The following is a 14,515-nucleotide window of genomic DNA, read 5'->3' on the forward strand; positions in this document are numbered from 1 at the left end:
ATTTCATCCTTAGGAATTTTTGTGCTTTAAGAAATAGCTTGATTTCCATTAGCATCCTATCTTGTACAATGCTACATTAACACTGTAGCATTTAGTAATAGTTTCTTAACTTTTAGGGGAGGAAATACAGATTTTCTCCATCCTGTCTGCTGATGGTTTCCAGAAAGTTTCCAGAAAACTTTAGGCAAAGTCTTTACCTTGTAATCTGTTCATCTATCTATATTAACAGTGCATCTTTAACTGAGTACTAAGGGGGACGGTGCAATGTGTGCTGTGTTGATTTTTCTCAGTATTTGATTAGTGTCAAGGGCTCTTTCCTAACAATACATGCAGTAACTGAGACACTGATGTTCTTTATTTCCTGTAAGTCCATTCTCACAGAAGCTTTATTAAGAAAGTGTTATAATCAGTAGTGTTATTATAAATGATTTCTAAGAGTAGTCTATGAAGTCTTGTTTATAATTTAGCATAAAAATCTGAAGCAGGAAAAATAACATTCTTTCAACATACTCTTTCTGAAACTCTGTTAAGATTGCTTGTGATTTTGAGGAGTAATATGACAATGGAAATTGTTGACAGCTGTACATGAGATACAAGGACCACAGTGCAGTTTCAGTATGGATTCTCTTGTCTAAACACAAATAACAAGGGCTGCAGAATTGGTTTGCACAACTGGCTGTGAGGGATCCCTCTCCGTGGGAGGGATCTTTTGCAGCTCTTGGAAGAGCAGGAAGCTCTCTCTTAGAGAGGGCCTGGGGCAGTATCTCAGGAGGAAACCCAGTGCTGACTGAAATGGGATAGAGCTTTCTCTCCTGCCTTCCTTTGGTTGAAAAACTACATGATCGAGTGGTCTTTTTAGTTTTTAATGCAGAGAAATAATCTCCAAAAAGAGACATCAGCTGAATTTCAGGATTATTCTTCCCTGGCTTGCATAATTTATTTTTATGTATGTGCTACATAAATCAGAAGACTTCTGGCAAATGAAGCCTCTTTACTTAGCAGTCTGCAAATAAGTTACCTTTTCTTCTCTTGTTGTTATGAATCATTAATCAGGCCATCGTTATGCTACTATACTTCCAAATGTGAATGCAAATCATTTCCCAGAAATGATGATTTACACCTGTAAGAGACACCCTATGTGAATAGATGTTTCCATGCGAATACCTTGCTACCCAAACTTGTTCTTTCAGTTTAGTATCTGTTTTTGTAGAGAAGGAGATTTTCATATCAGTATTCTTAGAATGCCTAAAACTAATGATCACAGGGTCTGGCTAGCACCAGGACAGCAGTCAAACTCCAGGCACAGCAAGACCTTTGTGACCTTCTCAGGGTACTGCTTTTCTACAGACAAATAAAAAGATGACTTTCAGTGAAAGATCAGATGTGGAAAATATGCTTGATTTTAGTAGGTAATTTTAAATAATGCTTGTAGATAATACATAATACATAGATAAAGATAATACATAAGCACCCCATAGGAAATACTAAATTGTTTCCTTATACATGGCTGCTTTCCTCAGATTGACCCTTTTCTATGCTGGAAATTCCTTGTAGAGTTAGACTGCTACTTCTCCATCCATTTCTGTGGATTTCAAAGCAAATTCTTATTTAAAAGAAGTGTTTATCTTAACATAAGGCCTTGAGACTCATCTACATTTTCTGTTATTGTTTATGGATCTCTGTAATTTAAATTTGAATGTTTGAGGTGTCTGAAATGTCACTTTCCTGAGCATTCAGCTTAAAAATTGTTGCCCGTTTTGTGTCCAATAACATATGAACTGCCCAAAAGAACCATGACTTCAGAATGAAAGAAATATCCAATTTTACATTGTTATACTGGGCACTAAAATACAGGATGCAAAAATCCACTGCTGTCTGTCCTAATAGAACATGTAGTTGGTGATAATGATCTGCTCAGGATTAGGCTGATTTAAAGTTTATATGCCAACTACTCTTGGCCATTAAAATTTTCATTATTGCAATAATTATTCCCACTGGGGCCACCATCCCATGAATTTGTATGAGAGAAATGAATTTTGTTTTCTGCATGTGTGACTTTGCACTGTGCTAGCAAAATTTGTAATGTGAAACCATTTTATATCATGTTTCATGAAACATAAAGGGATTAGATATCATCACATAGTTCCTATGTCTCTCAATTCTAGTTGTCATCATGAAATCCATTATAGAAGGACTCTACAGTAGGAGTGACTAGTCATATAATGCACAACACTCAAGGACCAGAATAATGCAACATGGCCCATTTTAAGTTTTGTCCAGTGGTAGTGAGCAATGTTCCCAAAGGTACACGTCTCCTTATGTGTAAAACCTGAACTCACTGCCATCAGACTGCACTTTCAAATTTAGATGTCACACATTTGAATATGAAATGACTGGAAACCAGGGTATGTTTGCACAGAAGTAATTTGCAATTGAAGTGTAATTACTGTTCAAAACTTCAGTCCAGCTGGAGTAGATATAGGAAATACAAGACTCTCAAATCTCTGCTGTTAGAAATCTAACTACATTTCCACTTGACAAAGAGATAGCACAGACCCTTGTGAGATGGGGCTCTGGACTGGCACTCAGAAAATAAGTATACTGTTTCCGGCTTTGATGTTAGTCTGTTGTGTCACCATGGGCAAGTCACTTCATATTTTTTCCCTATTTATTCCCCTATTGCCAGGGCAGGATCTGTTTCACACTATATGTGTGTAGTCACACTGTGTGCAGTAAGAGCCTCTTAGATTCTCAGTGTGTGTTGCCATAAGAAATTATAGACCATGATAAGTCCAAATTTTGATACTTAAAGGCTCCAAACACGTGTTAACATGTTCTCACTCAGATTTTATCAGTCTTTGAAGAAGTAGGTAAGATCTTGCAGAAGACAAAGCATGGGACCAAGCAGGGTTGACCTAGTTTTTAGTTGATAATAGCTACTAACTCAGTGACATCTGCAACTCCTGTGTCTCAGTGTTTCCCTCCATATGTCAGAAATAACAGTACTTACACATCTCTGAAAAACCCTTCAGTATCCAGAGGTTAAAAAAAAAAGCATTTTGCAAGGACAAGTAAAGACAAATGTGCATATTTCAGGAATATTGCTACTGTCTGTCTGTCCACTGCTGTAGTCAAATATTTCATGCTTCCATGGAAGACTGAACATTTTGGTATCTTTTATTTCCTTATCTGTGGAGACCATAAATACAATCTCTCTTTTACCAGGCAGCTCTGACATTGATGACAGACATTTATAGAACATGGTTGGAAATTAGTATGTTTTGCTTAAATGGACTGTCAGTGTAACATCTTTAACAATAACGCATGGGGTGTAAGGGTTTCGCATTGTCAAGAGAACAGTGTTTCTGTGGCTGCGCTGCCCTGAAGGTGTCTGCTCCCTTCCCTGATGATCTGTTTTGTTGCAGGAGAAGAACCGAGTTTTTTGAACTTGTCAGTAAAGGTGTTTATGACTGGAATATAAAAGACCATCGAGAAATATTTCGGTGAGCACCATTATTTCTTGCTTTCTGGTTATTTCAAGATGTAGCCGTATTTGTTTAAATTATTTCATATGTCAGGGAGAGAAGATTGCAGTAACAAGAAAAGGTAGCTTGTTTTAAAATAAGCAGGTGATTTCTAAACATTATGAAACCAGAAACGAGCCCAAAAGGAATCAATATGACCTCACCTTTTCCATTCCTATTTCTGCCTTCACATTCTCTGTCATGTTTTCTTCCCTTTCTCCCAGCCTCACTAGTTACCTCTCAGCCCTTCCACTCTTTCTCCAGAAAGCACCAATATTCTGCCTGAGGACTCGAGGACCCTTCTTGCCCATTTCTCTTTCCTTCTTCATCATCTCAACTGTTTGCTTTCACTGGCCGAGTTTCTCTTCTAGTCTGTACCTGACAATTTGCAGATACCCTGTGCTCTTCTAGCCCTCCAGAATGATGTGGGCATGCACACTATAGGAAGCCTCAGGCATTGTGGGTGGTTTGGGTACACCCCACTTTTGAGACGCTACAATGTATGCGTTTGCATATGCATATCTGATTATGTCTCAATTTATCTGAAATTTCATTAAAATTGTGTTTCCTTTTGGTCTTTTGACTGAAATATTGGCCATTTTCTATTTTCCATATCATTTCACCCATCCCTAATTTTAGATTTGGGCAATATATTTGATGCTTCATTTTCAGTGCCCTTGTTCTTCATTTAAACTTTCTCAGACTTTTATCTGCATCATGTACTGTACATAAACGCTTTCTACAGCTGAATGGTTTCTTTCTTCTAATGCATATAAAACATGGTTGTAGTCAGGTATTAAACTACAGTGGAACAGTATAGCTCATATAGTAAATCTTAAATTTTTATTACAGATGAGCAGTAGAAATTGCTTAAACAGTGTCTGGGATGCCTCTTATGATTATAGGTTCTCTTGCTACAGCAGTCACTTACAAATAGGCAAATAAATTAATCCAGTTTTCAGGTATTATTATATAATAATACCCTTACTTACATCATGTGAAGCACATGCTTTCTGGTATATTATCTAAATAATAAATAAATAATAAATAGTGTTAGGAGTATTGCAAAATTAGCAGTTACTCTCTTGCAATACCATTTCTTTTCCAGTGTGCAGTGCACAGTACCAAAAATTTGTCTTCTGATGACCTGCAATACATTAGGCTTCCTAGGCACAATTGTGATGTAAAAGCAACGCTGATGGCTGAGATTTCAAACGTCATTCTATTCTGGAGGAAAAGGAGGTGCCGGGGCTGACATTTTATATATGTATTATTTATTTATGCATCCAGAATGGAGTTGTTCAGAAACCCAACAAAGGTTGATTCAGCTTGTATTGTTCATTTCTGTTTTTCAGATCAATGCTAATGACAGCCTGTGACCTTGGAGCTGTGACCAAACCGTGGGAGATTTCAAGACAGGCAAGTCATGATTAATAGCAGGGCTGGGAAGAGGCGGGACTGGTGGGACAATATTCCCAGGGCCCTGTCTTACAAGGGACCAAAACTGGAATCAATTTACAGCAGTATTAACGCTGTAAAAAAAAAAATAGCAGGGGGTTTCTGCAAGGAATAGTTTATTGCATAATCTGTTCATTTGCACATGCTGGTGAGCAGTATGCAGGCACCTGAAGAGATCTGGTTTTATAACCTCTGCCCCTCTTACAAACCTTTTAAATCTGTATTTAAAAATGGATAGATTAAACAAAAAAAGTGCCATATGTAGTTTTGCTTGCTTGGTTTGTCCCAAAGCTTTTCTTCGTAGTGTACATGGCAGTGGCAGAATCTTCCCTAAAGCAAAAACACCAGCAGATGATCTGCAGACCTTGATTAACATCAAATCTTCAGTTTTTATAAGAGAAATGTGCTAATTAGCTCAACAGTGATGGGAACACTGCAAGTGCAGTATAGAGCCTTATTTAGCATCCTGTACTTAGAAGTAAAAAAAAACCTCAGGCTTTTGCTGCTGATTAGGCCCTGAGTATACATAATACTCAGGTCCAGCACTTGCTACAGCAACAACTAAAATGTGAGAAAGCAAGCTGCTGGTTTGCTGGACCAAGGCTCGTCCCAAGAGTCTTGTCCGTTACCACATGATTTCCCCGCTTTCAGGCATCTTTCCTTACTCAACATCCATCATTAATATTTCCTCTTTCCCATGCTAATAATACTCTGTCCTGTCTTCAGATCCAGAACAAGTAGGCAGAAGCAGGCTATGTTGGGAATTGGGGTTTTGGAGGAATATACAGCATCAACAGGCAAATAGAAAATACACGAGTGCAGTTCAGCGTAGGTAAGAAGCTGGTGTGAATTTGACTAGCTTAATGACAAAGTGATTGTTAAAAAAAATGGGGTGAAGAAGAGAAGCTAGACAAGAGAACTAGTGAGATGGGAGTAGCCAGATTTTTTGGAGAAAGACAAGGAAGGTAGTAGAAGCTGAAAAGGGCTTGTATGCTTTTGCAGTAGTACATGCACATTAACTCAGACAAAAAGCATTCATGTGGTAAGGGCTTCAGCTCAGCTTGCAATTTTGTCAAATGAATATATTTTGCTTTTATAAACAGACTATGACAAGAGTCCTTCTAAGGCTGTTATTCTGTTCAGCCAGAATATGATTACCTCTTACAGAAATTAGGGAGGATGCTGTTATCCTGCAGTGGGAAAAAGGGGCACAAGTCTTTTCAGTACCACCTAACCACAGCTGTGGTATTGTGGAATTCCTCCACATTTTTCCTCTTTTACCCAAGTAGCTTCTCCTTTTTCTTTGACAGCCAAAATGTCAGTGAGGATCTGCTTCCATGTTGTGAATCTTTGTGCTTTGGTGCTGAATCAGTCCTGAAGCCTCTGGCAAACTCTTTTTTACTCTTATCATTTTTGAGGTCTGCTGAAAATTCCTCTGCAGCCTCGTGTACAAGTTTACTTCATGTTGAAAAGTCCAGTCTGGGATTGATTGAAGCATCATCTGGTTGAGCAGAGAGGCCAAAAAGTCCACAGAGGAAAAGCAAGGGAGATATTTGGACCTCAACTGTGCATAAAGGAAAAGAACGTGAGAAGTGAGGGAGAAAGAGATCAAAATATATGAATCAAAGGGAATATAGATAAATGTGCAAAGGCAAACTTTAAGAGGACAAGATAGAAACAGACAAAAAAAGAGGGAAAGGGACACAAGGAGAACAGGATGAGAACAGCAGTGAGACACAGGGGTGAGAATACATCTTGATTAATTTTATACAATACACTTGGCAAACCCTTAATTGCTGCTAAGTTGTTATATTATTCATCTATCTGGAGTATTGATCCAGAATTTTTTAGTGTGCTGGGATTTCATACGTTATAAAGTTCCAAACTGTGTGGTAGCCTGGCTGAATATTTAAGAGTATTTTATAACATCACTTCACCTACTACTAATTTTTTTTGAGATTCGCTATTTCAATTATAGCAAGCTTAGGATTTGTGAATGTTACCTACCAGGCAATTGCATGATCAAGAATTTTTGAGATTTTATGAGAGAACTCTGTTGTGCCATGGTATTATGAAATCAATTTCCATCAGTGCACTTGAAAACAATAAGGAGGCATGACAAGAAATTTACTGGATGCCACCTTCAGTAGATAAGTTTCCTTTTGTTGCATCTCACATGTCACATGTGCACCTACCTTCTAAACCCCCACATATGAAAAAGAGTAGAATTTGTTTAGGCTACTATATCAGGATTGCTCAGTGTGTGACTTCTTGAAACTCTTGTTGTTTCCACAACTAATCTGTTTTTAAATCTCTCATTCTTCCAAGAAGCACAAACCTCTTCTGAATAGAATAACATCTTCATTCACAAAAATCAGAAAGACACATTCCACCTTCCATCCCACCAATTCTTGCATTTAATCCAATATGATAATCATAATCTGAGTTCACATTTAGATGTTCAGGTCCTATAGTGATGACAGTCACAGAAAAAAAATAAAGCCTGGTGGAAAAAACCCTTTTATGATCTCATGTTATATTCAGGCAACAGAGGTTACTTGTTAATTAATTTTCTTTGACAAGAGAAGTTGTTCAGTAAGGTAACAGCCTGTAAATACCCAGAGAGCTCTTGCACACCTTACAAAGCATTTGTGCGGAGATAATTATATATGCCAACAAGAAACCATAATTCTCCATTCCTTTCTCAATACTTGAATAAGTTACATGGAACTGCAATGAGCATTACCTCCATGTTGCATTGTAATTCCCCTAGTTCCTTATTAACAGGTGATAAAAATGTGCCTGTAGGTGATTATGGCTATCTGTAGCCACTGTGTGCTCAGTTCTGAAAGGTTTACGAACATCACTATTGTAGGTGGGACTATTAACTCATTTACAGTTAAGCACAGGCTAAAGTCATAGCCTCATGACCCTAAAAATTATGTAACAAGAACTCTAATCTTTATCATGATTTATATTTTAGGCAGCTGAACTGGTAACCAGCGAGTTCTTTGAACAAGGAGACAGAGAAAGATCTGAACTCAAACTCACCCCTTCGGTAAGTTTTTATCACTTCTGAAATAGCTACCCACTTGGATAGGGTAAGAAAATATCATTGCATTCATTCAGGAAAACAAACTGTATTTTGTATGGAGAGAAATATCTTGAAATAAATAAAAGCTCTGTCCAACGAGGTGCATTGAGAGCCATGTATAGAGCTCTCCAGTCAACTCAATTATATTTGCATTGAGTCCTTCTCTCCATCTTCTGTACCTATTCCCTGTTAATTTTCTAAAGCAACAAGTATTATTTCTAATGCACAGTATTCAAACCAGACATCACCAGATAGTTAAGGAAATCAAAATTTTCAAGTTTACTTTATGCTGCAGCCATCTGTTATTTGTGATATTTGATGTATCAAATGCTGAAAAGGCATTTCTGTAAGTATGCAACTAAATATAACACTCTGGATGACAGACCAGTGTGTTAAGTGGAAGATAGGCAGATGAGTATAAAGTGTCAAAAAAAACTAAGAGAAAGAAAAGTTTCATAAAGGTTTTCAGTGAATGATTTGAAGAGAAAATCTTATCCAGGTTAAATACCTGCAAAATGTTGATCTGGATGAAACAGGAGAGGGGAAACAAGAAAGTTCTCTAAAGAATTTAACTTACAAGCCATTCACAAATATGTTTATGCTTTTAAAAATAAAAGGAGATAGTTCCATTGGTTCAGACTTGTTCTCGCTTTGGTAATATTTGCACATGAGCATACTCCCTGTGGAGATATAATGAAGTCAAAAAGTTAATCAGTTTGAAGTAAACAAGGCTCAGCTACAATAAATGGCTTTCCACTTGTACACTATCACAGCTGGGGAAATTAATGGATTTCTCTACAGTTGTTCTGTGCGTACATCTTCCCAGTAAAAGAGTAGCTAAAATCCAGTAGTACAGTAATCAATATCAGTTATGGCACTAACAATTCTGGGACCAAATCTAGTCCTGAGTAACTGCAAGTTTCATTCCCTATAACATGTGCCTTTCCTACCATGTCTACAAAAGCTACAAAGTGTGTTTCTCATGCTAATAAAAGCATACAAGTAATTTTTTTTTCAACACACACATTAATGTTACTGTCTTCAAGTAGCAATGATTTCCAGTTCAAATGGCCCAGGTCTAGCAACCTTAAGAATTATTCTGAAGTGTGCTGTTACGTCTTACATTTTAGTCATACTCTGGACTTGGTAGAAGTGCAGAGAAAGACCAAAGTCAGAGCTTCCTTCTGGATTCCTCATATCTTTTGAAAAATCTGCATCCAACAGCCTAGACAGGTGGGAAAGAAGAATGTATTGCTATTGTATTGTATCTGCAGCATTTCCTCCATCATAGGAGCCCTCTCACTCTTCCTTTGGGCTCTTCAGTTTACACCAAGGAATACAATCATTCGGGGCCCACATTTGGCATGCTTTGAAGCAATACAACGTGAAGGAAGATTTTCCTCTCTGTTTGGCCCTTCAGTTCCCAAGAATACAGTTAAGTGATGTGTCAAGTGTTTTATGTTGGAGATTAGACCAGTAATTAATAATGGAGTTCATCAGTTCTAACATCTGATGTCTAAGGATCAAAATCATGTGTGGAATTTTACCATACTGATAAGGAGGAATTTTTAAACAAGATCAGTTGCTGATGTATTTTGTGACATATCCCTATGACAAGCCACCTAAATAGGTATTGCTGCTGGTTAGATAAGATAGAGAAGAGAGTTGTCAGTAAAATAATGTGATATTTTGTCTGATAACTTGAGGATTTTTTTCTTGCATTGTGCTTAAAAAATCTGAAAAGTACAGGGATTTTCAAAATGATTTGAAGAGGAAACATAGAATTTTCCAAAATCCCACCCCAGATTCTCTTTTTAAGATCATTTAGTCCTTGAATCTTATCTCCACATCTTATTTAGTACACTGGGATACCTATACAGCAGGCTACAACTATATGAATTCAACCAGACATTCAACATAATATAATTGAGTTTCTGGAAGATAGAGAGGTTCTACAAAAGTAAGTTATCAAACCTAGAAGAGATGGGCCCAGAATAAGAACAAACTTTCCATGGAAAAAGACAGGAAGGTTTAAAACTTAGCATATTCACAGTAAAAAGAGACATTAGGTGAGTGGTGTGGGTGAGCCAGTAGAGGAGGACTAAGATCCAGTAGAAGGAAACATCAGGCTGATGGACCCAAGTAATCTAAGGTCACAGAGGAAACTCACTTTCAAACTCTTCTTAACTTTTTTTTTTCCATCTCCTTTCATAGGGCAGTGCAGCCAGTTACTGAGCCTCTTAAACATCAACTTTGGCCTCTGTAATCCTCTCCTTAGGGGTGCCCAGCAGGCAATGAATTAAGCTGTTTCCAGAGGAACAAACTGGTAACTGCTCCCAAGATTGGTCTGTTGATTCCCCACCCTTTGGTTTCACAGACCTGGCTGGTTCTGCAAAAAGGGTCTGTAATTGTGAGGGAGGGAGCTAGCCCAGATCCTTCACTGTTCATTTTGCTGATCTGGAAAACCCTGTGCAAGAAAAAGGAAATTTCTACTCAAAGGTATCTACTTTACATTTCTGCAGCAGGAGGTTTTTCACCAGCTGAAAGTCAACTGCAGAGCATTTGTTTTACATTACAGAATTATAAAATTTAAATACATTCAGCCTACCAATTTCAAAACAGGATTGAAAATAAACAGTTTATTTTTCAAGCCAGACAAAGCAGTAAGAAGGCTGCTGCAAAGATTGATTATGGTTTACAAAGTGTTCTGTTTGTGAGAATTTGATCATAGCTCCAAAGTGCTGAATGATGTGTCTGTAAAATACTCCGGTGTAATAAAGCATGACAGTTTTGTTCCCTTCTCAATTCAGGCCATTTTTGATCGGAACAGGAAAGATGAACTACCCAGGCTGCAGCTGGAATGGATTGATAGCATCTGCATGCCTTTGTATGAGGTAATTTTTACTTACTGCTCATGTAGAGTCAGGAGAAGATTGTTCTTCCCTCTCTAGGGAAAACAAATTAGCTTACAGTGCAGCCTTGGAGGCTGTTTGAACTCTTATCTTTCTTTGACTTTACCAAAAGTCTGAATTCTATGCAGAAATTTTCAGATTCCCTGAAGATGGTAATATCTGTAAATACAATTTCTCTTTAAGTTCTAAAAGCTGTTAAGGCAACAGTTTACTGTGTTTGAGACAAAATGATTCTCACTGTAGCAAGATGGGGTCTGCGCTGCAGAGCGGTGCCAGCGGGATGTTCTAGGTAGGTGCTGCTTGTCTTTGGGCACAGGTCTGAGTCTGTGAGACCCAAAGGGAAGCTCAGGGCTGAGCCTTTGCACTCGGTTCTGGCTCCTTTCCAAACTGTTAAGGGGCACTGTAGGCCAAGGCTTCAAGGTCAGCGACAAATGATTTGTGGTTCAACCTGTGTGCTGTTTAACTTGGAGTTTACTCTTTTAATCATTCATCCACACAGCTTGTTTAGGTGCTTGGAATAAATTATAAGTCCCTAAGTACTACTTTACTAGGGCTATGAATGACCAAAATAATGTTTCTCTACTTGGATTAAACCAGCTTCAGAACTTGACTCGTGTAACATAAGCTTCACTGTTTTAAGTTTTTCTCTCTCTTATCTGTATACAAAGCAGAGCTATGCAGGCAGGATGATAAACAGAAAATAACACTACAGAATCTTAACCATCAATAACTGTGTCAGCCAGTATCCTGCTACTCACTGAAAGCACACAGACAGCCTTATGCCACTAAAGACCGCCACTTTAGTCTTCAGTGTCTGAGAAAATATGGACATGTTCTCACTAGGCATTTCTGGGGAATTCCAAGGATGTTCTCCCTTTTACCATTGCACCCAAACTGCCACACATCTCCACGGAGTGAGTCAATGATGATACAAAGCCAAATGTCGGGCAACAGGTACCAGCTCCCCTGTTCACATTATACTATTGAAAATGTGTGTGAATGTAGCTTCCTTACACACATGGAAAAATGGCTTAGCAGTTTCTTTTCATTTTTATAGACCAGATGTGTCACCAACAGCAACTGAGGTAAGAAGGATGATGCATTTCCCCTGCCCTCTGTACCCTGTGGCATCTGAGGCTGCAGCTGTGGTAGTAATGAAGGGACTGCCCAGCAGTAAAGACAACTCCTGTTGTGTGACACGATAACATGCACTGGTATTAACAGCAAGTGGGCTACAGCTTTGCCAGTGTTCTTGTCCCTTCCTTAGGACAGGTCAGTCTTTGTCATGATGAAATAAACTGTAAATCTATGGCTTTCAAACAATTAAGACAAAGTAAGCACAGAAGACCCATAGAGACTTACATTTTTTAAACTACCAAACTCATCTTGGACATTATGTGAGGTAGGGAACTGACCTTGGAAGAAAACTCTTTAAAAACAATCTTACTTTCAATATAATAGTTACACTAGAATGCATATTATACCAGAATTCATGATTTATAATAGCATCTGTAATCCAAAGAGTACAATAAAGTAGGAAGAGCTGATAATCAGACCATCCTCTGCATGGGAAGACTAGATCGGAGCACTAAAGCTCTGGTTAGTTAGCTCCATCTTAGCAGGAGATCTCTGGGGAATATATTCACATCTGATTTCCCTGCTTTCTGCTGTCTTTGCATCACGCTGTGCAGCTATTAGCCTGCTGCTCAACAACTTAAAAAAGAGACACCATCAAACCTCTAAGTCATTGCAGCAGCAGCCTTAGGGGTAAACAGAAAACTTGATGTCATAGTATCACACTGTGTGAGATGCTCTCTTGAATATGAAGCCAAGTTTTAATTTTCATATGTGGCTTAATCAAACCTCAATACACATATCACATCAGCAGTGTATTCAGGCATTGTAAATCCTCTGCTTAGGGCTGGCTAAACACACTACAACTATGGCTAAGTCCTGGATTTTTTTTTCTTTCTAAATACATTCTTTAAAATTCTAGCCTTTGTAACAGGTTGCAGGGACAGCATGTGGGGACAGAATGGGTTACATCATTACAAATGCAACAGAAAGAGGCAGAGTGGCAGCTGACAAATTAGTAAAATCTTAGCGGTGCTTATACAGCTCAATAGCATAGTGCTTATAAAAACCGTATGTTTGACATAAACATTTGACACTCATTTTGCTATCAAAATTACAACATTAAACTACAGAAAACAAAATCAAGGCTTTTGCATATAGTTACTTCTGTTATTAGGGATTAGAAGTCCTGAGTCCGTGTGGGCAGATGCCCGTGTGTGAAGCCCTGAAGGGAACTCTGCAGGAGAACATGCACCCATACCAACCGAGCTACTGCAGCAGGACCTTATGCTGTGCCCCATTCTACTTGACACCCATGCAACAGAGATGGTCCCAGCAGTCAGTGAATGCTGGCAACTCCCATTAAAGTCAGAGAGAAGTTTTGCTTTAACCAGGAAAGCAGTAAGACTAGCACATCAGGCTGACTAATGGCACATACGTTATTATTATATAACTGTGCAACTTATGTTTCAGAGAAAGCAGACCGAAAAGCAAATGTAAATGCAGAAAATGTCACATCTGTAGCAGAGTTCCCCCTGCAGCAGCAGGTGACAAGATTTTATTTGTTTGAGGCGGTCCCAAGAGTAGGCTATTCTTGGCACCTGCAGATTTCTAAGTAAAGTACACCTTCCAGTACAGAAGGAACGTTAGAGCCCAGACTTCCAGGAGTAATCACTGACCTCCAGACACCACACCAGTGCCACTGACCACACCATCACATACCTTCTCCAGAGTCCAAGCTTGTGGGCACTCTGGGTCACAGCTTAGCTCATGAAGAATGCTTGATAGTTAAAACACTATATAGACTTTGCAGAGCTTTCTACAGGATTATTCCTTGCACAAAAGAGATACAGATCCAGATAAAAAAAAAAGCCACACGTATATGGCCTTCCTTGCCTCATTTTTCTCTCTACTCTGTCACATTCTTTAGGATCTGATCAGATAGCTGGGGAGCTTTGGCTCTACTTCCTCCTTATGTATCTGGTCTCCTCTCTGCCTTTCCTCAGAGTAGCTTATGACAAGCCTCTTTGAGGAGCAGGGTTTTTTGCCCCAACATGATCACATCTCTTTCTTTTATCAGGGAGATGTATATCTCGACACTGCTCACTCTCTAGAAACTATTTTCTTGATTTGGCCTCTTCTTTTTTGTGAGAAGGTTTACAAGTGACTAGCAAATCCTCAAGATTTGTGCATCTTCCATGAGCAATCCTGTTTTACTGTCCCTTGGGAACAGGGACGGTCCAACCCTGAAGAAAGTCAAAGATAGAGATAATATGCTACATGAGCTAACATGAAGTTTGAAGCTGAATATAGACACATAATGAGAACTGAGGACATTTTGCACACACACACACAAATTTCCCATATCCAAGTGTCTAAATCCAAAACCTTTTTGTGTTTGCTGGTGAAGGGGCACTCCCTAAGCCCAACTCCACTCTTGTCACAAGGTAAGC

The 14,515-nt window shown here is 38.6% G+C and overlaps 1 protein-coding gene across 1 annotated transcript in view; it reads left to right on the forward strand.

Moving 5' to 3' along the window:
* The window catches only part of PDE11A (phosphodiesterase 11A), a 146,232-nt gene that overhangs the window by 120,495 nt on the left and 11,222 nt on the right, over positions 1-14,515 (forward strand). The window contains exons 16-19 of the mRNA XM_067298516.1: positions 3,426-3,503; positions 4,880-4,947; positions 7,970-8,040; positions 10,887-10,970. Coding sequence (XP_067154617.1) covers positions 3,426-3,503; positions 4,880-4,947; positions 7,970-8,040; positions 10,887-10,970 — 301 coding nt within the window. The remainder of the gene's footprint in view (positions 1-3,425; positions 3,504-4,879; positions 4,948-7,969; positions 8,041-10,886; positions 10,971-14,515) is intronic.

This window comes from Apteryx mantelli, chromosome 6, assembly GCF_036417845.1.
Source record: "Apteryx mantelli isolate bAptMan1 chromosome 6, bAptMan1.hap1, whole genome shotgun sequence".
Lineage (NCBI taxonomy): Eukaryota > Metazoa > Chordata > Aves > Apterygiformes > Apterygidae > Apteryx > Apteryx mantelli.